This window comes from Lepidochelys olivacea (genome assembly GCF_965140295.1).
Source record: "Lepidochelys olivacea isolate rLepOli2 genome assembly, chromosome: 24".
Lineage (NCBI taxonomy): Eukaryota > Metazoa > Chordata > Testudines > Cheloniidae > Lepidochelys > Lepidochelys olivacea.
The window spans coordinates 3,153,936-3,174,897 of NC_140434.1; the positions used below are offsets into that span (position 1 = coordinate 3,153,936).

Genomic DNA, 20,962 nt, shown 5'->3' on the forward strand with positions numbered 1-20,962 from the left:
CACTGGTGACAACTCTGACCACGCAGATTTAAAATAAACAGCAGGAAATGCTTCTTCACACAACGCGCAGTTGACCTGCAGAACTCCTTGCCAGGGGATGTCGAGACGGCTAAAAGTATAACTGAGTTCAAAAAAAGAACTAGATAAGTTCCTGATGGACAGGTCCATCAATGGCTATTAGCCAAGATGGTCAGGGATGCAACCCCGTGCTCTGAGTGTCCCTAAGCCTCTGACTGCCAGGGGATGGATCACTTGGTAATTGCCCTGTTCTGTTCATTCCCTTTGAATCACCTGGCACTGGCCACTGTCACTATCTGAATCTGGAATGTATGGCCCATTGGTCTGACGCAGTATGGTTCTCATGCTCAGCTCTGCCCTCCACCCCGGCTAGAAATGGGGTCAGCAGGGCTCATACCATGGTGTAGCAGCTCAGGTAGTGGATTAGAATTCAGGAGAGCTGGGCTGTAATCCCCGTTCTTCCACTGACCTGCCGTGTGACCTTGGGCCAAGTCACTTCCAGCTGTGTGCCTCAGTTTCCCCTCCAACCCTATATCTCTTTAGGCCGGAAGCTCTTTATGGCTTGGGCTGTCTGTGCAGTGCCCAGCCCAACGGGGGCCTGCTTTCAGCCGTGGCTTGTGGGTGCTACAGTGATAATAAATCCTACACGAGACCCACATCCTGTCAGCAGTTACACCCAGGCCACCCCACTGAAGTCACAGGTGCTGCACTTGGTTGTGCCAGGGTCCCAGGGTGTTTTCGGGCAGATACAGCTCAACTACAGGGAACAGCTCCGTCTGCACTAGAGGACTTTCTTACCGCTCCCCCGGCAGGCCTAGGTAGGCCTTAGCAAATATTATACTGCACTGAGTCATTCACTCTTCCGAGACTCAGGTGCAGCAGGTAAGTAGTGTAATGAACTGGGCCATGTGCACCACCCCCTTCTGCTGCTTAGAAGCACTATTGCTCGTCTGTGTGTCAGCAACCTTACACTGCCTACAGCTGACGGGGAGTCACCTGCAGGTAACATAGCAGAGGCCTGGGCTTTTGGAGCGGGAGGGTCTGGATTCTAGCCCTGCTGATGCCCTGAATTTCCAAGTGCCCTCAATGTGCAGCATGGAGACTAAGGCCCAGATTCACAGAGGTATTTAGGCTCCCAACTCCCATTGCAATTAACGGGAGTTAGGAGCCTAAATACCCTTTATGGATTGAAATGCATGGGAGTTGGGAGCCAATATGCTTTCAAGGATTGAAATTCATGGGAGTTAGGAGCCTAAATACCATTGTGGATTGAAATGCATGGGAGTTGGGAGCCTAAATACCATTGTGGATTGAAATGCATGGGAGTTGGGAGCTTACATACTTTTGTGGATTGAAATTAATGGGAGTTAGGAGCCTGAATACCATTGTGGATTGAAATGCATGGGAGTTAGGAGCTTACATACTTTTGTGGGTTGAAATTCAGGGGAGATAGGAGCCTAACTATTGTTATGGATTGAAATTCATGGCAGTTTGACGCCTAAACCCCTTTGAGGATCTGGGCCCCTGGGGCTATGGGCTTGTTTACCCTATTGCCACACAGAGGCACCCACCCGTTCAGCAGCTTAGCAAAGGGCCCCCCACCGCGTCTCGGCGGCGGCGAAGGGGAAACTCGGAGGAGGGAGAAAGGCAGGAGGGGAAGAGAGAGGAAAAGAAGTTGAAGGAGAGAAAGGAAGCGAAGGGAAAGGGGGTGCGGGCGGGGGGGCCAGATGCCGGGGCGGCGGGGGGAGCCCGAAGGAAGGAGAGGAGAGCCCCAGCCCAAAGCACATGCCTGGGCGCCCCGCAGCCCGAGGGCGAGTCCGGACCCGCCGGTAGCCGGGCGCAGCCTCCGCCCAACCAGGCGAGAGGGGCCGGGCCAGCGGGGCTGCCGAGGGCGGTGGCCGGGGCTGGGCGCGGCTCAGAGGCTGGCCCAGAGTCTGCTCCTCGCAGCGCTCCGCGGTCCGCTCCCTCTGCTGCAGCCATGGTGAGTGGGGGGGGGTCCCCCCGGGTTTGGGGGTTCGGGCCCCCCCGGGCTTGGGGGCTCGGCTCCGACCCAGAACAGGGACTGCTGGGGAAAACCAGGGCGGCGTTTTCCGACCGGGCAGGGGAACCCCCCCCCCCACCTTTGGCACGGGGGGAGCAGCCCCCGGCGGAGATATAAACTCTCCCTGGGAAGGGCCGGGGGGGGCGACTCGGGAGAGGGCGGGGGGCAGGGCTGGGCCCCAGGGGAGCCAGGGACAGAAGCGCCCCTGGAGTTTTTAGCATGTGAGTTGCACACAGGACTGGCAATGGAGGGAGATGGGGGGTGCTGAGCTCACCCCTCCCCCCCCAAAGGCCTGTACGGGGTAAAAGGGGAGAGGGTGGGGGCAGGGGGGCTGAGCTCACCCCCCCCCCTCCAAAGGCCTGTACGGGGTGAAAGGGGAGAGGGTGGGGGCAGGGGGGCTGAGCTCATCCCTCCCCCCCCCCAAGGCCTGTACGGGGTAAAAGGGGAGAGGGTGGGGGCAGGGGGGCTGAGCTCATCCCCCGCCCACCAAAGGCCTGTATGGGGTGAAAGGGGAGAGGGTGGGGGCAGGGGGGCTGAGCTCATCCCCCACCCACCAAAGGCCTGTATGGGGTGAAAGGGGAGAGGGTGGGGGCAGGGGGGCTGAGCTCATCCCCCCACCCAAGGTCTGTACGGGGTAAAAGGGGAGAGGGTGGGGGCAGGGGGGCTGAGCTCATCCCCCGCCCACCAAAGGCCTGTATGGGGTGAAAGGGGAGAGGGTGGGGGCAGGGGGGCTGAGCTCATCCCCCGCCCACCAAAGGCCTGTATGGGGTGAAAGGGGAGAGGGTGGGGGCAGGGGGGCTGAGAGCCATTGAACCAAACTGTAAAATCTGGATTGAATGGAAACCACTTCAAGCCAGAGGGTGCAGCACCCCTAGCCCAGCACCTCTGGGTGGGGCCCCAGCTAACAGGATGGGTCAGGGCTCCAGACTTCTCCTGGCAGGTCCCTTGCAAGGAGGAGGAGCTGGAGCTGATCCGCGCCCACGCTATGATCTCACTCTCTTCCCCTCCTGCCTGCCGCCTCCCTCCCCATCCCCAGACTTTCTCTTCCCCTCCTCATCTCTCCAGCCTGTTTCTGGGCTGCTCCCGCCCCCACAGCCCCGGGGGCCAGCCCCTGCCCCCCTGCCCCAGCTCCCTGCGGCCCGCGGGCAGAGCTGGGCCCACACAGGAGGATATTACGCAGCCGGGTTTTGGGTTAAGGAAGCTGAGGCCTGCAGGGGCGGGACTCGTTTCCTATCCCACACAACCAAAGAAGGGTAAATGCAGCAGCAGGGAGGATAGGGCTAGTGATTCCCCAAGGGGGGCAGATCTTCCTTCCCCCAACCCCACCCCGCCCAGGCTCCTCCCGCATAGCTCAGACACTGCTTGGCGCGTTCCTGTCCCTGAGTCACCCAGCTGCCTTTGATTGTCCCGGCTCTCCCCTCAGCACCCTGGCCTCTGGGGAAGAGCACAAACCCTGCGCCAGAAAGGCTGGAGGCAGAACCGGCTCCTGCTCCCCAGCGGAGAGGGGCTGGCAGTGACTGAGTCCCGGGCGAGGCCAGAAGGGGGCAGGCGGCGCGGCTCCCTCCTCTGCAGCCTCCTTGGAGGGACCCCAGCCAGGCTCACAAGGGGAGGGCAGGCTGCACGGCCCGGTCATTCCCTAGAGGCAGGAGGCGTCGTCTCCTCGGAGCCCCAGTCCCGTTTGCCCAATCGCTGCCACCGTAACCAAAGTCCGACTGGAACTGGTGCCTCAGAGGAAAGAGGCCCCAGCTGCTATTCTCTGATGCCCCTGAGCCAGCCAGCCGGCCCCTTGCCCGGGGCTGGATTGGGAGTGAGGCCCCCTGGACGTGAACCCCCATTTCCCATTCCCCTTGCCCTCCTGAGCCAGCTATTCCTCCCTGAGCTAGGGCTGGGATAGAGCCAGCGTCTCCTCCCTGGGAAAGGCCCCATCTCCCATTCCCCAGCCCAGGCCCCTGCTCTGGGGCCAGGCTACAATCAGCATCTCTTACAGAGGAAAGGTAGCACATACCATTTGCTGGTCCCCTGAGCCAGCCGTCCTGCCCGCTGCCCTGGGAGGAGGTAGGGAGCAGGGCCCGCTTGAGGGGAGAGGCCCCATCACCCACTCACCATCTCCCCCCCTCCCAAGCCAGCCAGGCCTGCATTTCACCCTCTTCCTGTCCTGTCTCACATGTATCCTCTGTCCGCGGTGTTTGGAGCAGGGAGGAGATCCCTGCAGGATCCCACCCTATTCCCATTTCTCTCTCCTCAGAATTTCTCCCATGACAAACAAGGATTGGGGAGGGGGGATGCATTTTTCTCTCCCCCACCCTCCCTGGGCTTGGTAGCCGAAGCCAATTAATATTAACGAGGGTGGTGGAAAAAACCAGACACTGTCTACCCTGAAGAATCTCTCTTGCACAACCTCCGCGCAGACACACCCAGCTCCTCCTGCCCTGCAAGGCAACACGGCCGTTCCCAGGAAGCAGCTGTACTGGGGCTTGGAGGAGCCTGACTCGCTGGGCCTGTACCCAGACCCCACCCATGATTCACCCCCATCCCTGCGCTGGGCTCTTTCCGCCACGGCCGGGAGGTTCCTGGCCCCGGCAGGGAGGCACTTGCAGGGGTTAGGCCCTGGACTGTGCTGGCAGCTGCATCTCCTCTGTGGTCTGTCTTGCCACATCCGTGCCTAGGAACGAGAGCCGGGGAAGGGGCTGCACCAGACGGCCTGGGGAAATGATGCAGCTGTAGCCAATACAGCCTGAGCAGCAACACTTAGTTCTAACCTCAGACCCCACCCTCCCTCTGGGCCCAGGGAATAGAAGCCAGGAGTCCAGATTGCCTAACCCCTAGACCATAGTCCCTGCCCAGAGCTTGGGAAAGAAGCTCCCAGGCTCTAACCACTAGACCATGCTACCAGAAGCGGGATCAGAACTCCGGCATCCTGGCTCTGTCCTTGACTAACCCCTGGACTCCTCTCCCCTCCCTTTAAAGGCATTCACAGCAAGCGCCAGGAGGGGTTTGTGTGGTGTGGGGCAACTAACCGGTAGCGCCAGGAGTTTGCTGCTGGGAGAGTGTGTGTGTGTGGGGGGGGGGGTGTCATCAGTGACGTGGTTTTGTCCCTGCAGTCGAAGAGCCCCGTGTGCCCGACGGAAACGGAGCGTTGCATTGAGTCCCTGCTGGCCGTCTTCCAGCGCTACGCCGGGCGCGAAGGCGACAACTGCACGCTCTCCAAGAAGGAGTTCCTCAGTTTCATGAACGTCGAGCTGGCTTCCTTCACAAAGGTGAACTTTGCACCCTCCTTCGGGACACCCAGCCCAGGCGGGGCGGGGGGATTCCAGCTACTGCCACTGTTAGAACCCAGCAGCTCTGCTGAGTCGCTGGCGGGGACACGGGTTGGCGGGAAAAGTGCTTCCAAAGGGGTTCTTGCCTGCAGATGTGGCTTGGAAACCGGCTGTCCTTTGGTGCCTTCCCCAAGTGCAGCTTCCTTTCCCCTATTACAGTACATGTCTCCAGCTGTCACTCGCCCAGGCAGAACGCACAGGGGGGCGGAGGAAAGAGCTGTGGCCTTTGGAACTCTCTGCCACCAGATCAGGATGCAAAATGCATCTCTGTCTAGGCTCAGCCTCACTGACCTGTGGAGGGAACCAGCATCGCTGGCTGCAGGGGGTTGTGGAGTTTGCCCCCTCTATTTTGTTGTACAATCTCGATCCACAATTCCATGAAGGGTGCTCAGATATGACCATATGGGTCTCGTAACTGCAAGTAGAGATACTGGTAAAAACCCTCCTTGGCCTTTCGCAGAGCCAGAAGGACCCAGGAGTCCTGGACCGGATGATGAAGAAGCTTGACTTGAATTGCGACGGGCAGCTGGACTTCCAGGAGTTCCTGAACCTTATTGGGGGCATCGCGCAGGCTTGCCACATTGCACTCTGTGTGCAGGCCCCCCCTGGCCACCACCAGACCAAGAAACTGTGACCCCGCCCAACCCACACCTACAGCCCCGCAAACATTCCCGATGCACCCTGTGCAAGACCAACCGTCAGCTGCAGACCTGCCCCCAGCCTGCGTGTCTGTGGGGGGCTCTCATTGCTTTTGTATCAGTAAAAGAATGGTATAAAAATTCCTACTCAGTAATTCTTTTTAATCTCAAAAAGTTGGGGGGAGGTGGGGGAAGGGGGCATGATAGGGGACCAGCATAGCTCCAGTAGTTTGAGCACCAAACTGGGCGCCAGGACTCCTGGGTCTTATCCTTGCTGTGCCACTGCTCTTTGGGGTGTGATGTCTTCCCCCTGCCTCAGTTTCCCCACATGTAAAGCAGGGGGATAATGCTAATTATCCACTTTTTGTCAAGTGCTGTGAGCTCTATAGATGAATGAGCACCATAAAAATCCAAATTATGAGAATTTTTAGGGATTTTATGATCATTGCATCTGACTTCTTTAAACAAAGGAATACGCAGGTCTGGGGGGAGGGCAACTGTGTAATTTTAAAAGAGTGAGATAGATCAGTGCAAAATGCAGCAGCTACAGGGTCAGGAAACTAACATTTAGGGTTGCAAAGAGTTTGGGGACATAACTTGCCTACTCATAAGAGACAGTCCACAAACTCTTGAGATTGGACCAGTGAAGCGCCCCCTGGTGGTGCTGTAAATCAGATCAGCAATGCTGAGACTTGGGCTCTCTCCAGCCCTGAGCTGGGAGAACAGCTGTTAACAGAGCAGGGACCCTAAAAGGGGAGAAAAGCTGAAAAGCGAGGGTGAGGGTCTGAACAATACAGGCCCTTCTCAGGTGCGGGAAATGCCTGTGATTAGAGAAAGAGGGGAGAGAGAAAGTCCCACAACAGCATGGAGATCCCCCCATAGCTGTAAAGTCACAAACTCGGGGCACCTTCCCCTACAGGAGTGAAGTGAATGGTACTAGGGTCATGTGTCCTCAAGCACATGGAAATGGGTTAGGGCATCAGCTGGGATTGTCCTGGGTGAGACCCGCCCCCCCACTGGTAGAAATGCTCCAGGCTTGACTCTGGAGTGACACTAGAAACTTTACACTTCCTGTTCAAACAGTCCTGAAGAGAGCTTACAACAGCTCAGAAGCTGGAAACTCGACCCACTCCACACGCATGTGCTGGCCCATTTCACAGCTTGGTTTTGGGAACAAGGCCATGCTGACGTCCTATGTTCTGAGGCCAGATGCGATCACTGTGATCGCCGAGTGTGTGACCACGGGCCAGAGAACTTCCCCCCCAAATAATCCGTAGGGCAGATCTTTTAGAAAAACATCCAACCCTGATTTAAAAATGGTCAGTAATAGCGACTCTGCCATGACCCTTGGTAAACTGTTCCACTGGTTACTCACACTTAATAATTTACGCTTTTTTTCCAGTCTGAATTTGTCTTGCTTCCACTTCCAGCCATTGGATCATGTTAGACCTTTTCTCTCTAGACTGAAGAGCCCATTATTAAATATTTGCTCCCCCCGAGGGTACCTCTAGATTGTGATCATGGCACTCCTTCGCCGCCTCTTTGTTAAACTAAGTAGATTGAGCTCCTTGAGTCTATCACTGTAACTAGGACATGCCATACAGTGCTTTGCCCATCCTTTCTCAAGGGCACCAGTGGCTGGGATAGGGAGCAGCTGCTGTCTCTGAAGAGATGTAAGTATTTAGCACCAGGCCATGGTTAGCAGCCTCTCAGGGCCAGTTGGGAAGAGGTCACATTAGATTATCATAACACTCCCTTTCTGGCCTTAAAGGGAGTTATTCCAAAATAGCTATTCCTGATACATTCTGGAACAAGAGCACCCACCCCTGGAGTTCATCAGGAATAATCAGCTTTGAATTCACCCTCCCTTATTCTGGATTAATTTTCCTGTATAGACACACCTAAAATCTATATTAAACACTAAATGGGAAAGGCACCATTCTGACCATGGGAGCTCCGGCACAGCACAGAGAACCTCACCCAGTGGGTCAAGCCCAGAACTTGTCTGACCTAGAACCTCAAGTTTTCCATGCCTCATTCCACACATATTAAATAAACCCTACTCGGCACTTAACAGATGCTTTCCCCTCTTGGCCTTCAAGCTGCCAGGCCACCACTGAGCCGTATCCTCTACCCCATCCCTCCAGGTCATTAGACCCTGTCCAGGACAAACACCAGAAGCAACTAGGCAAGGGGCCATTTCTTGTGGGAAAAATCTTTCATATTTCCCAGTGAATCAGGAGTCCGGCTCTCTCTAAAGCAAAACCTCAATGCTTTATGAGCGTGACTGTCCCTTTAAAGCCTCAAGAGCAGCACTCCACAAAGTGAGCTGGAACAAGCAGCTCATTGTAGTCTCTATCGAACAGCTGAACCAGTGCAAGGGGGAGTCTGGTTGGTTAATTCACTTTATTAACGTGAAAAGGAGACAATGTTGAGAAAAGCTGCTAAGGACAAAAAAAAAATCAACCAAAGCGCTGGGATTCCGAGCCACTTTCCCGCTCCCACCAGGGAAGGCACACAAAGCCCATGAGCCGCCTTGGATCAGGACTCGACTGCCCGTAGGACAAACTCACCTCCAGTGACCCTGATTCTACACAGGGCCATGCTGAACTTGAACCAGGCTGCTTTTCCTGCTCTTGGGCAGAGGGCATGTTCTCTTCTGATGAGGGCGATGCTGCCTCCAGGTAACAGGGGGTGCATGCCACATGAACTGCACCTTGTGCCAGGATCCCATGTTATTACTTGTCACGCTCAGGGGAGGGGGCAGGACTTTCACCAGGGCTTGCCAACTGTGGCATGGGAGGGAAGAGCAGATCTCACAAACAGCCCAGTTCACAGCACTAGTGCAAAGGATCCAGCGGTTCGATTAGGAGCTGGAATGGAGGAAGGGAGAAGCAGAAGCAAGATGAAGATTTCAGGGTCACAGGACTGAAGGTCTAGCCAGAGGGAAGCCGGAAGTTCCTGTCTCTCCAGCCTGGGGCAGGACCTTAGCGGAACTGGAGTGGGCTGATTCGCAGCCCAATGACATCTTTGCCGATCTCTGTCACCTGGAGAATAAAAGGGAGGCGGTTAATGGTTAAGAGCAACACAAGCTTGGGGTTCCTGACACAGATAGCTTCTACCAGTACACACTGCAGGGATCGACTGCTGGGATGGACAGAGACAGCTTGAGAACCTCATCTCAACCACATACAGCTTTGTGACACCAAGCCTCCTCCTATAGCCCAGAATCCTAGTCCAAATGGCATCAACGGGACCAGGACCCAGCCCTATGTGCATTACAAAGAACTGCTGGCACAGTTCTCCTGGCCTGACCCCACACGATGGCTGCGTTAGAGTAAGCAGCAGCGTTTTAAAATGAAGTCTTGAGCAGGAGGCTCAGTCTAGAGCGACCCGCAGGGCTCGAGGAAGGCCAGACCCAGTTGTGCTTTGATTTGTAGGACATGCTGCTGCCGCTGCTATTCAGAAAGGTGTCTCGATGAAAAGAAAGATGAACTGCCCAGCTGGGAGTTGAGGCAGAGGCATGAACACCCTGGGCTGCTCAAGTCACTCCCCAGAGACAAACGGGCGCTCTCCCACCAGCGGCTCCAGGCGCTTGTGTTCACACACTCCTGTGGTGCCCCTAGACCAAGCTCAGCCCATCCTCAGTGTCTGTCCCTGATCTGAAGGAGCCAGAGACTGCGAGTGGCAGGGATACACTGCAGGTCTTTGCCTCCTAATCAGGGGAGGCTCACGCTTAGCGAGGGGATTTCACTGCAGCACCAGCCACCCTGCAGTCTCATCCCCAAGGAGCTGTCAGTGCTTCCCCAACTTTATACACACCGCACCACTCCAATGTGGAGGGGGCTGGCAGCATGGAGTATAAGTGGCAGAGGAATGGGGGGATGGCGTGTTTGGGACAGACACCAGGGAAAACACTGTCTCTTAAAGTGCCAGGCAGCCATTACAACCCTTGCAGAGCAAACGGGAGCTGGGTGATAAAGGTCTCACCAAGCCCCCAACTCAACTCAGATCCACCCGCCCTGGGAAGGATGAAGGGCTGAGTTGAACCTGCTAGGATTAGAACCTGGGGATCCAGGGACTCTCGATATTTCAACCCTGAGGCCTGAACCACTCAGATGTTCCCTCCTGCCTGGACTCAAGGGAAACATTTACAGAGAGCAATAGGCAGGGAGAATTTGCCAGGAGCCAAGGACCAGAGGCGGGGGAGGAGGGGCTGCCACCACAGGCGGTGCCCTTACCGTGGTGACTCGGCAGATCTGTCCCCGGAACTCAGGGCAGTAGCAGGCACCGCTGAGCGGGCACTTCTCCACCGGCTTGCCGCGGTAGATGGGCCGGTAGGAGGCGGCGCAGATGTCGAAGGGGTTGTGCATGTCGTAGTTGAGCTGGTAGGTGTCGGTGGGGTTCTTCTCGCAGGCGGACAGGATCTTGCGCGTCTAGGGAGGGAAGGGGACGCATTAGCGGGGAATGGAGAGCCAGCTGCAGAGCATGCAGGGCAGGAGCTGTGGAGCACACCGTAGATGGAACGGCTCCAACCTGACCACATCTCTCTGCTTTACACACCAGGAAACCCCACACAGCCTTTGGGGCTGGGAAACATCCTTCCCTCCCAGCACAGCCTCCCTACCTGAGACACACATTCCCCCCACCCCAGCGGAGACACCTGCCCCAACCCCAAGCTCATCGCTTCCCACTCCATGGCCTCCCCCGCCCAGCCTGGTCCCATGGGGAGTGAAGGAACCTCAGCACACCAAGACCCAGTCCCCCCTCGCTGTGCCCTGCACGCTTACCTGCTGCGACACTTCGGGCTTGGGGCCCAGCTCCAGGAGCCGGCGAGCGAAGGTGGCAGCTGTCTTGAAGTTTTTGAGCTTAAAGAAGAGATTGAGGGCGGTGCGCAGCACAAGGATCATGTGGACGGGCTGCAGGTTGGAGTGGGTGAAGTAGGCTGCCATCTGCATTGGGGGAAGCCGAGGGGAGAGAACACCGTCATGAGGGGGCTTTGAGGCAAAGATGGAGTTGCATCGTGGGAGGCGACCCCGCCCTAGCACAATGCACTCTGGCTGCTAGAGGGAGCAGGACAAACCCGGCGGGGTGGAGCTGCAGAGGGACAGGCTGACCATCAGTGCTGTTGATGGTATGGGAGGTGGGTTAGTATAAGGCCTGCTTCACAGATGGGGAAACTGAGGCCCAGTGACTTGCCCAAGGCCACCCGGGGAATCTGCGAGAGGGTCTGGGCACTGAATTCAGGATTCCCAGTCTCCTATCACCACTAGCCCATTCCCTCCCAGAGCCCGGAACAGAGCCTAGGAGTCTTGGCCATGATAACTGGAGTGCAGTGCAGCGTCTGTACCTCGCAGGTGCGTTTCTGCTGCTCCAGGGTCTCTTTGGGGAGCTTCTTCCTCTCGATCTCCATCGACAGCCCCACGATGTACTCTCGGCAGATGGCAATCAGCTGCTGGGCCTGTGAGGAGGAGAGAGAGCGAGAGAGTCAGGCACCATTTGCCCGTGGCTCCTGAGGAGGGGAATGGGGGCCGGGAAGAGAGGCGCCCCTCACCTCAGCGATCTCCTGCTTGTTATCCACTACCAGCAGCGGCACGCTCAGCAGGATGGACCGGAACTTCTCCACCGCCTCCTCGAACTTGCCAGCGGTGGTGAGCTGGTAGCAGACTTGCAGGCGCTGGATCAGGTCGTTGAGCTTCAGGCCGACGACAGGGAGGGCATTCTTCAACCCGGCATCCTTCCTGGCGGTGTGGGAAGGGTGGGAGCCTCAGTGAGAAACTGAGAACCAGCCAGACCACGTGGGAGGACAAGGTTACCCTGATGGGCCACCTGCACTACAAGCAGTCAGTGACACATTGGCCTGGCTGAACTAGGTCCACACTGCAGCTCCTCGACCATCACAGCTGTCTGGCAACCACAGAGGGGTCTCCAAGCCTCCCCTGCTGCCTGACTGGTGCATGCTGGGAAAATCTGGGTCGCTAGCCCACAATGCCTCAGCTACCCCTGCAGAGGACGTACTTCCAGATCTAGCTCGGCTGGAAGAAACCAGGAGCAGGTGGCAGGGGAGCACTAACCCCACCTGCCTCACCTTGTTTAAGCTCTAACGAGGAGCTGGGTGCTTCCCGTCATCAGAAAACTGCCCCGGGATGGAATTCTCCCTAGAACTTGGGCTATCAACAGAGGGGCCGGTCCCACATCCACTCAAGATCCATTGATTAACACTGAGCCGTTTAAAACACGATTCAAAATGTGCTTGTTTACGTCAGGGGAACGGGAAGGCGACACCAGGCAGGGAGTGGGCGGGGCCTGTTTTGTGACTGAACATGACTCACCCACTGGGGGCACTAACCTGCACCACCCCTCCAACAAGCAGCATCCAGGCAAGAGTCAGGGGAAATGGTAAAGAGACCTGAAGGGAGAGGCCGGATTCCGCCCTACTGCTCACCAGTTGCGATGTGGGTATCCATACATGGCGGGGAGGCAGGGCAGTGCTTGGTAAGTGGTGCGGCCCCGGGCATAGGTCTGCAGGAAGAGCTGCTTGTAGGGGCCAAAATTAGTCACTCCCACCTGGTCGTGGAGGAGCTGAAGAGAAAGAAGGGAAGCACCACACTCATTGGCTGGTCGCGGCATAAGTGCAGCTCCAACCCCGCCCACAGCCTAGACTGGGATCTCATCCTGCCCAGACATTAGCCCCCAGCCTATTAGAACTTCTCCTTTGTACCTGGGGAACTTGAAGCACAGGGAAGAGAAGTGACTTATCCAAGCAGACACAGTGAGTCTGCGACAGAGACTGAAAGAGAACCCAGGTGCCCTGAGCTTTAGCTGAGAAACTCTCCTCTTCCTTAGTGAGGTTAATTCAGTATTGCCAGGCAGCCACAGGAAGGCAGTGGGGTGGAGCTCCAGAGCACTGCGGAGGGATTTGGCCCCATCTCCCGATTAACATCTCACCCCGAGAAGGGACCTCTAACGCTGTCCTTCAGACTGAACAGCATGGAGCATGAGACTACTGCATAATCTGCCTTGATCACCCCTTATCAGCTGACACCCCTCTGCCCGACTACCCCTCGCTGGAAGGGGTCACAAACAGGAGGGGATCTCCAGGACTCTCCAGAGTAACTTACCCGCATGGCTGTCTCAAAGGAACCACCCAGGATGTGATCAACAGGCAGCTGGGAATTGTTACACCAGACCTAAGGGAGAGGAGGAAACGCATTTCGAGAGGAGCTGCTGGGGGGTCATGCCTGCCCAATGCTACCCAGCACACTCACATCCCATTCAACACCAGCAGCAGGGCTCCAGCCACTTCTCCCAACAAGGCACCACCAGTTCCTGACGCTGATAATTAACCAGCACAGGACAGTGAGCAGGAGGGACCAGACCAGGAAAGGCAGGTGCCCGAGAGAGAAGGTTTCAGAGGCAGGTCCTGTTACCTGAGCTGGGCTGGTGCCCTTGGTGGGTGGCACAAAGAATCCATCCTCAGCTCCTCCTGCCAGGCCAGCAGGGACATCCTAGGGAGCAAACGGGGCACTTATTAGCTAGTCAATGCTGTGCGGGTGACTGGCAGCTCTGCAGCCTGGCACCGCACGGTGAAAGCTCACCCCTGGGCTGCCCTGCCAATGTGCTTCAGCCTTAACCTCAAGAATGACTTCTAACAGGAGAGAGGGGAGGAGAGAGTCACCTCCATGGCCCATTCTATCTTTGGCCTCAGCTGCAACTGCCAAGAAGGGGACAGCTGGGGCATGGGCTAGTCTGACACCCCTCCACGCATTTCGTGGGCCAAACAGCCATCAGGACTCAATCACCAGAGCCCAGTGCCACCGAATCTTGGATTTCACCTAAAACAGATGGATTTCTAGGGCGGGGGAGAGAGGGGTGGGAGGGGACCTCAGCCTGAACAAAGCGTGAAGCCATGGGGTGATGCTACAGGCAGCCTGATACAGTAGCTCAAGAGTGTGAGCTGCCCCATACATCACAATGGGGCATTGGGTTTCAGAGCCAATGACAACAACTGAACCATTGACATTAACCCTTTCCCTGCTGATCACTTCAGCAGAAACATCCCACCCGGATCATGTTAGCACGGCCTCTAATTATTCTCCTTGCTTTCCCAGCGCCCATCCCTCTTTCTTAAGGGCTGCTGCAACTTGGCTACTTAAGGCTCCCGACTCCTTCCAAGATCACCTCCTAATCCCACAGCTCCCTACCAGTTCAGGAGGAAGGTCCAAATCCTCTTCAACTTCCCATCCGCCTCCTTCCTCCTGTCCTTTACCAAGGGCTTCATCTCCAAAGCCTTCCCCGGCATCCACAAAGCCATCTGCACGTTGCAACAGAACTAGAGTCAGAACGTGCTAGAGAGGAGAGACACTATCTACACACTCCCCTGCATTAAGGGCTGCTCATGTGTTCTCACCTTCATCCAGCTGCAGCTCAGCATCCTCTCCCCAGCCTTCAGTGCCAACCGTGTCAATATCAATATCAGCAGCCAATGCCCCTCCTTTGCCTAGGGAAAGGGACAGGATTCACTCATTCACCCCCCTTCAGCAGGGTCAGATATTGGGAAGAACAGGCATTAGGGTGGCCCATCACAGCCCAGCTCCTGTTGTCACAGATCTGTGCCACGTTAAAGGCCAAAGTCATTTGAAGCATAGGTGAATTGCATCCAGGGGATTTCCTGGGAATGGTTTAAATGTCATCTTTAACTGGGTAACAGCCTGCACCAGAAACCCGTGAGAAGCTGGATGTTTAACAGCTGGGCTGCTGGAGTCACGAGAGGGAATTAAAGCATGTCTAGCCCAGCACAGAGTCGGTTCTGTTGTGATTAATTCGGCCTACAAATTTACCCTGATGATGAAAGTTAGTAAGACGTCACAATAACCTATCACAGCAAATGTTGATGGGAAATGGTGCAATAGCCAGACAGACAGACTGAAGAAGGCCAAACAAAAAAGGCATCCTGATAGATTTCCTGGGCTGCGTTAAGATCACGCCTGATAAACAAGAACAGAGCGAGACCCGAAATTAATCAAAATTGGTGCGTCGGAAACGAGGCCTAAAGGGTGGACAAAATAATGAAGGAACGGGCTATTCCACCATTGCTCCCTTCTGGGGTCCTGACAAAAGACGACTTTGGGAGGAAAGCTACTACCACAGTGCTGGCTGGCTGAAAGCTGAGAGAAGGTGAAGGAGGGACCCGGATCCTCTCTGTGCTAATCCTGAGAGACGTCTTGACCAGACCAGGCCAGAGAGTGAGCCCGATGACACTGCCACCCTCTAAATCCCAAAGACCACCTGGGATGGGAAACTTTCTCTTCCCCTCCACGAATACATCCTTTCCCTACCTTATTTCTTCTCTTTTCCATCTCTCTTCTTTCTCTTTCGGTCTGATAAGAATCTGGCTTAGCTGGCCAAGACTGCATATTTTGCAGCACTGCTGTAAGCTTGTGACCAGAGAAGCTGCTAAAAGCAATGCCTAAACAGCCCCATGCTGATACAAGTTTGCTGGATCTCAGAGGGACTAATAAGACCATGTGCTATTCCTATGTCCTTCCAGCAGCAAGGCTGCAAGTCAATGTCAATACTAGCGATAAATGCTGCATTTTCTATCTTTGCTGTTCTACTCTCCCCCCTCGGGTGTGTGTTTTTGTCTTGTCTTTTAGGAACCAGGATCAGACTTTAACAGCAGCAACAAGGACAACTTCTCTTTTCCCCAAAAGGACAGTTTATTACCATCTTTAACAACATCTCAGAAACTGTCAAACGGAGTTTCTCTCTAAAACCCCTCTCCAGCTAAGGGGAAAGGGAACAAGGAATGTTAGAATGAACCCTGTTCATTTCCAAGGCTTTAACTCATTTGCTTCTTTTCTGAATCTTTAATACAAAGTTAAAAGAATTTTTAATAACGTGCCTGCCACGGCACTAAGCAGGCTGAGGTCTGTATAGCAAACCCCAGACCTTGTTTAACCCTGTTTACTATTGGACAGTGACTGTGTCCTGTTCACACCTTTGACTATTTGGGCCCATTCCATCTACATTAATACACCAGTTCCCAAGTACGCAATGCTACCTTTGCTAGCAATTGTTCCTTCAAAGAATCCCTTGGAGACAGTGAGCAATGGCCAGTTAGTGTCCAGAGGCATGATGGCAGCAGGGGGCTGGAGCAGCTTTGCATTGGGGTCAATGTCTGGAATCTGAAAAGAGAGAAATCCATAACTACAGACCATGGAAAGAAAACCCTCGGCTTAGCCTCCCCTCCATGTAATGCAAGGTGCTGGTCTCGGCCCTGGCTGGAGAGGGGGCTCTTCCTTCAGGGAGGGTGTCAACTAATGCCTCGACCCCATCAGCCCCAGTGCTAACTCCCACTGCTATCCTCTCCTCTTCCGGGTGGAGCCTGTGACCAAGCAGGAAGCAATAGATGATCAACTAACCGTTTCCTTTTCTGGGTCAAACGTCTCCTTCAGACTCTCGGCTTCTTCATCCAAGCCATGGGTTGCAGCGGTGAGATAGGCCAGGGACTCTGAAAAGGCACATAACACATATGGCAGATGGATCCATCATCTGCAGGGCCCTGCGTAAATCATCTTTCTTCCTTATTTTTAGAAATGTCATGACAGTGTAAACGTAAAGTATTGAATTTCACGGAGTTTGCATGGAATGAATATTACAAGCAAGTTTAGTCAATTTCAAGAAAAACATCTTTAGAAGACCACAGTTTGGGGGCATGGTCACAGATTCTGTGCCCTCTGTGAAATCATGATTCACACAAGACACTCAAAATGTGGCAGACACTCCATATACCATACACATGCACTGCTTGGAAGGACAGGGGACTTCCTGTACCAGGTCTCTAGGCCTTGCTGAGATGAAAGAAAGACTGGCAGCATATACAGGGGCTCTTCAGCCCCCATAGGCAGCACAGGAGGGGGTTGTGGGATCAAGGAAGAAGGATGGACTGTTTTCTAGTGGTCAAAGCAGGCGATCAGGAGTCCCAGGACTATTGGTAGCTCTGTCACTAATTGTTGTGAGACTTTAGATAATGCACTTCCTGGCTCTGTGCCTTAGTTTCTCGGTCTGAAAAGTGAGGGTGATAATGCTGAGCTGCCTCCAGGGGGCACTGCGAGGGTTAACATTTGGAAAACACTTTGAGAAACTTGGCTGAAAAGCAGATGGGGAAAGTGTGATCCAACAATCCCAAACGAACAGGTGAAGTGCATCCATACAGTGGGGTCACACCCAGCCACGATGCAGCAGCTAAACCTCTTCCTGGCCTCCCTTTAGCTATGGTTCTGGACAATTAAGTGGGAGGCAAAGCAGAGATGCAGGAGTTGACATTTATTGGATCTTTCCTGCTGTCCCGCAACCCACAGGGCAGCAGCATAAGATGCTGGTGCTGCGATACTCACTCTGCCCGCAGTTCTTCAGGATCCTCACCCTCTCTGCTACATCTCCGAGGTACAGGGCATTCTGATAGTGGCCACTCATGTCTTTACGGATCTCAGCTAAACCAGAGGACAAGATAGAAACAGTCACCACTCCTCTGTAGTTCTCAGCCTCCTCTACGAGCTGTCCCTGCTCCCCTCTCTCAGGTGTAACTTGGCTCCATTATTAATTATTATTCTTTATTTGTATTGCAACAACATCTAGGAACGCCCCCTCATGAACCAGGATCCCACTGTGCTAGGCGCTGTACGAACACAACAAAAAGACCGCCACTGCCTCGAGGGGCTAACGTTCTAACGCCCCTCCCAGGACTCACCTATCTTCATCATCTTGCGGAGCTTCTCCAGGTTGCCCGTGATGAGGTACAGGAAGGAGAGCCTGTCGAAGTTCTTGGTGCGCTGGTAGCACATCTCCACGATCTGATGGTTTCCCTGCAGCAAGGCCACCTCCCCCAGCTTCTCCCAACAATTCTTGTCATCCAGAGCCTTGGCTGCCTCCAGAGCGATCTAAGAGAACGCAGCAGACATGGGCACAGATGGAAGGAGGGTCCAGCAGATGCTGGCCTGGGACTCTGGAGACCTGGGCTCAGCTCCCTGCTCCACCTAAGATGTTGTGTGTGACCTTGGGCAAGTCTCTCTGTGCCTCAGTTCCCATCTGTACAATAGGAATAACAGCACTGCCCTACCTCACAAAAGGTGTTATGAGGATACATTAAGGACAGACTCGGGGACTCTCAGATACCTGTGACAGCTTTTCCCTACAGCTCTGATCCAGCTGCATTATAAGGAAATAAAGCAGACACGTCTCTGTCCTGGCTCACTCCCCACACGTGGACTTTACCATCACTCTCAACCACAGCTCCAAACTGAGTTGCAATCTGATCTTGGTTCCTCTTCAGGAACTCCATATGGTCTGTGCTTCCAATCACATCCTTGTCTAGCTAAGTCCACTGCGGATCCACAGGCCCACCAAACCTTGTGCCCAAGAGTGGGGCCCTCCAGTTATGTCACATTAAATGGATTTCTAACACTCTTCTTTAGTATAGAGGTGCAGCTTGGGGAAATGACAGGGCCCATCACGCACTGCTCCAAGCAACCTTCTATTCAGATTAAGATGCGCCATCGCCCGCAGGGAGCTTTAGACCCTGGGGGCTGGCATCTAAGTGTTAATGATGAGGGCCAGCAGAGGCCTCAGGGTACAATTTCAGAGGCTGTGCCTGGACCGCAGGACCTTTACTGCACCACCACAAGTTATCCAGAATGCAGATGAGCCTTTCCCCAAGACCACACCACACAACCTGCCATCTGCACCGGCAGCATTTGAGAGAGAGGTACCCATGCAGATATCCTCCTTCCCTGCCCCAGTGCATGCTGGCCTCTTACCTCGATATTGCCACACTCCAGTGCCAGGCTGAAGCGGGTCTTCTCATCCTTTACGAAATGCAGCGCCACCTCGGGGTAGCCCTTCTTCTGCAGGTAGGCGATGATGGACTGGCCCACCAGCTTGGCGTTCCTCACCATGTGCAGCACCTGGAAGGAAGGCAGCCAGGCAGAGGAATTGAGAATAGCACATGGAAGGCATTATCCTATGGCACCAGGTCGTGGAAAGATGCCATGCCCTGGCCCCTCACCTCATCATACTTCCTATTGATCAGCGCCAGCTTGAACTTGAACTCCGTGGGGTCGATGGTGAGGACCCTGGGTCGGCATTCCCTGTCTAGACAGTACACGTTGTTCCCCTTCACGCGGGTGACATAGATAGGCAGGTCCAGAGTGCGGATGATTCCGTGATCCCTACACCAGGAGACAACATATTTGTACGTTACCCAGTGTGACTCATTCTAACATCATGCGCCTCTCTGACCAGGTCCATTAGATTGGGAGAAGCTACAGACTCACATACCTCTGTATATGGCCTTGCCACTAGCGTGGGTTATATAACAGCAAGCCCCAGTCTAGGGAACAGGCCACCACAAGGCCGGCGTCAACAAGAAAGAATCAAAAGGTGCAGCTGAGCACCCACAGGCCTCGCTGCAGGACTGCCTCACTCTACAGATCGCAGAACTGACTTTGAATCCGGTGTTGGGGAGAGGAAATACCGAGCAAATTCCTGTTCTGCCTGAAAAGCTATTTGGGCTCCTGCAAGCTAACGAAGTAGTGAGCTAGCCCTTATTTGATAGCTCCGACTGCTAGGGCGTGAGCGGATATGATCGAGGCAACTGACTTTTGCACGGTGGCTTCAATAAACTCCACCTCCATAAAAGCACAAGAGGGGAGACTGAGGAGAGATTTTTAGCAGCAGTTTTGAGAGGGAGAGCTGATGCAGTGGGAGGGAGAGGCTGTTCCCAACAGAAAGCTGTTGGTGCCCAAAGTGAGCAGAGCCAGGTTCCAGTAGCTTGTTCTCGATGGTGGGGGTTGCAGAGCAGGCTCTTGCATCCACCCTGCGGAGCTGCATGGAAGAACAGAGGGAGAGTCCCCCGGTGGTTGTTCCTGACAGCAGGAGGTGCAGAGGAGAAGGCTCGCATACCCAGAGTGAGCAGAAATTGCCAAGGCTCAGAAGTTCAGCAGCTGAGGTGCAGCCCAATCTCGAATCAAGCCCAGCCACATTTGGCGAGGGGGTAGCGCCAAGGACAGGTCCTTCAGAGAGCGGATTCAAGACACTCCCCCTGGACTCCTGAGCCCTGCAGGCAGTAGACTCACCCTGTGGTGACAGCGTATTTGATGTGGTTGCTGGTGGTGTAGATGAAGACACCACTCTCATCCCAGGCACCGCTCTTGACACGGATATTCTCATGGATGTTACACAGGGACTCTAGCTTCCGGTTGCAGATCATGATGGCTGGAGAGGAGGAGGAGGAAGTCCAGAAAACCGTAAGGGTTACAAAATTCCTGCTCATTGTGTCTGCCTCAGAGGGCCTGTCTAGACAGCAAATCATTGCACAGCAAAGCAGGGTGTGAATCTACCGCGCACCAGCTGGCGATGCCATAACCTCCCGCATGGGCACTGCTACAGCACACTAGGCCCCGGAGTGCAGCTTGGTGTACTAAAGAGCACACAGCGGAGACAGGCAGAGCTGCTGAGAACCCTACATGGGCGTAAGTAGGAAAAAGGTACCTTACCATGCTTAGCCAGCAGAGCCACATGGGACATGTCAGTTGACCAGATGACATACTTCACCTTGGAGATCTTCACGGAAGCCTGGGTTCTGTAGGGGGGAGATGGGATTACCGTAAGGGCCTCTTGCAGGGAGACTGTCACCATATTCCTCACCAACTAAAAGAGCTATGTTATCTCTATTGACTCCCACTCCCAAGAACTCTGGGGCTTGATTGTCAGATACCCGAAGGCCCCTTTACACCATTCTGGCACTGTAAAGTGGCATTAAAGTGAGCCTAAATGAAATTTACACTGCCAGACTAGTGTGAAGGAGCCATAGCGTATCGGAGAATTGGGTCCTCTGGAGTTTATCCTAGCCAGGAGAAGGCCTCCGAAAGCAACACAGGCTGAGATAT

General features: G+C 54.7%; 2 protein-coding genes across 2 annotated transcripts in view; one reads left to right on the forward strand and one right to left on the reverse strand.

The window, feature by feature from the left end:
* The first annotated feature begins 1,764 nt into the window (after nucleotides 1-1,764).
* On the forward strand, nucleotides 1,765-6,158 carry S100A11 (S100 calcium binding protein A11). Its single transcript, XM_084613318.1, has 3 exons — nucleotides 1,765-1,999; nucleotides 5,161-5,316; nucleotides 5,837-6,158. The coding sequence occupies exons 1-3, from the start codon at nucleotides 1,997-1,999 to the stop codon at nucleotides 6,008-6,010; spliced, it is 333 nt and encodes a 110-aa protein (XP_084469444.1). The 5' UTR covers nucleotides 1,765-1,996; the 3' UTR covers nucleotides 6,011-6,158.
* A 2,243-nt stretch (nucleotides 6,159-8,401) lies between these two features.
* The window catches only part of COPA (COPI coat complex subunit alpha), a 32,683-nt gene continuing 20,122 nt past the window's right edge, over nucleotides 8,402-20,962 (reverse strand). Inside the window, exons 16-33 of the mRNA XM_084614102.1 lie at nucleotides 20,570-20,655; nucleotides 20,150-20,288; nucleotides 19,081-19,243; nucleotides 18,833-18,979; nucleotides 17,767-17,956; nucleotides 17,414-17,509; nucleotides 16,439-16,527; nucleotides 16,078-16,201; nucleotides 14,425-14,514; nucleotides 14,219-14,328; nucleotides 13,445-13,522; nucleotides 13,136-13,204; nucleotides 12,460-12,596; nucleotides 11,569-11,755; nucleotides 11,365-11,475; nucleotides 10,805-10,966; nucleotides 10,256-10,450; nucleotides 8,402-9,061 (exon numbers count right to left, since the gene is read on the reverse strand). Of these exons, the coding sequence (XP_084470228.1) occupies nucleotides 9,002-9,061; nucleotides 10,256-10,450; nucleotides 10,805-10,966; nucleotides 11,365-11,475; nucleotides 11,569-11,755; nucleotides 12,460-12,596; nucleotides 13,136-13,204; nucleotides 13,445-13,522; nucleotides 14,219-14,328; nucleotides 14,425-14,514; nucleotides 16,078-16,201; nucleotides 16,439-16,527; nucleotides 17,414-17,509; nucleotides 17,767-17,956; nucleotides 18,833-18,979; nucleotides 19,081-19,243; nucleotides 20,150-20,288; nucleotides 20,570-20,655 (2,233 nt within the window). The 3' untranslated portion in view covers nucleotides 8,402-9,001. The remainder of the gene's footprint in view (nucleotides 9,062-10,255; nucleotides 10,451-10,804; nucleotides 10,967-11,364; nucleotides 11,476-11,568; nucleotides 11,756-12,459; nucleotides 12,597-13,135; nucleotides 13,205-13,444; nucleotides 13,523-14,218; nucleotides 14,329-14,424; nucleotides 14,515-16,077; nucleotides 16,202-16,438; nucleotides 16,528-17,413; nucleotides 17,510-17,766; nucleotides 17,957-18,832; nucleotides 18,980-19,080; nucleotides 19,244-20,149; nucleotides 20,289-20,569; nucleotides 20,656-20,962) is intronic.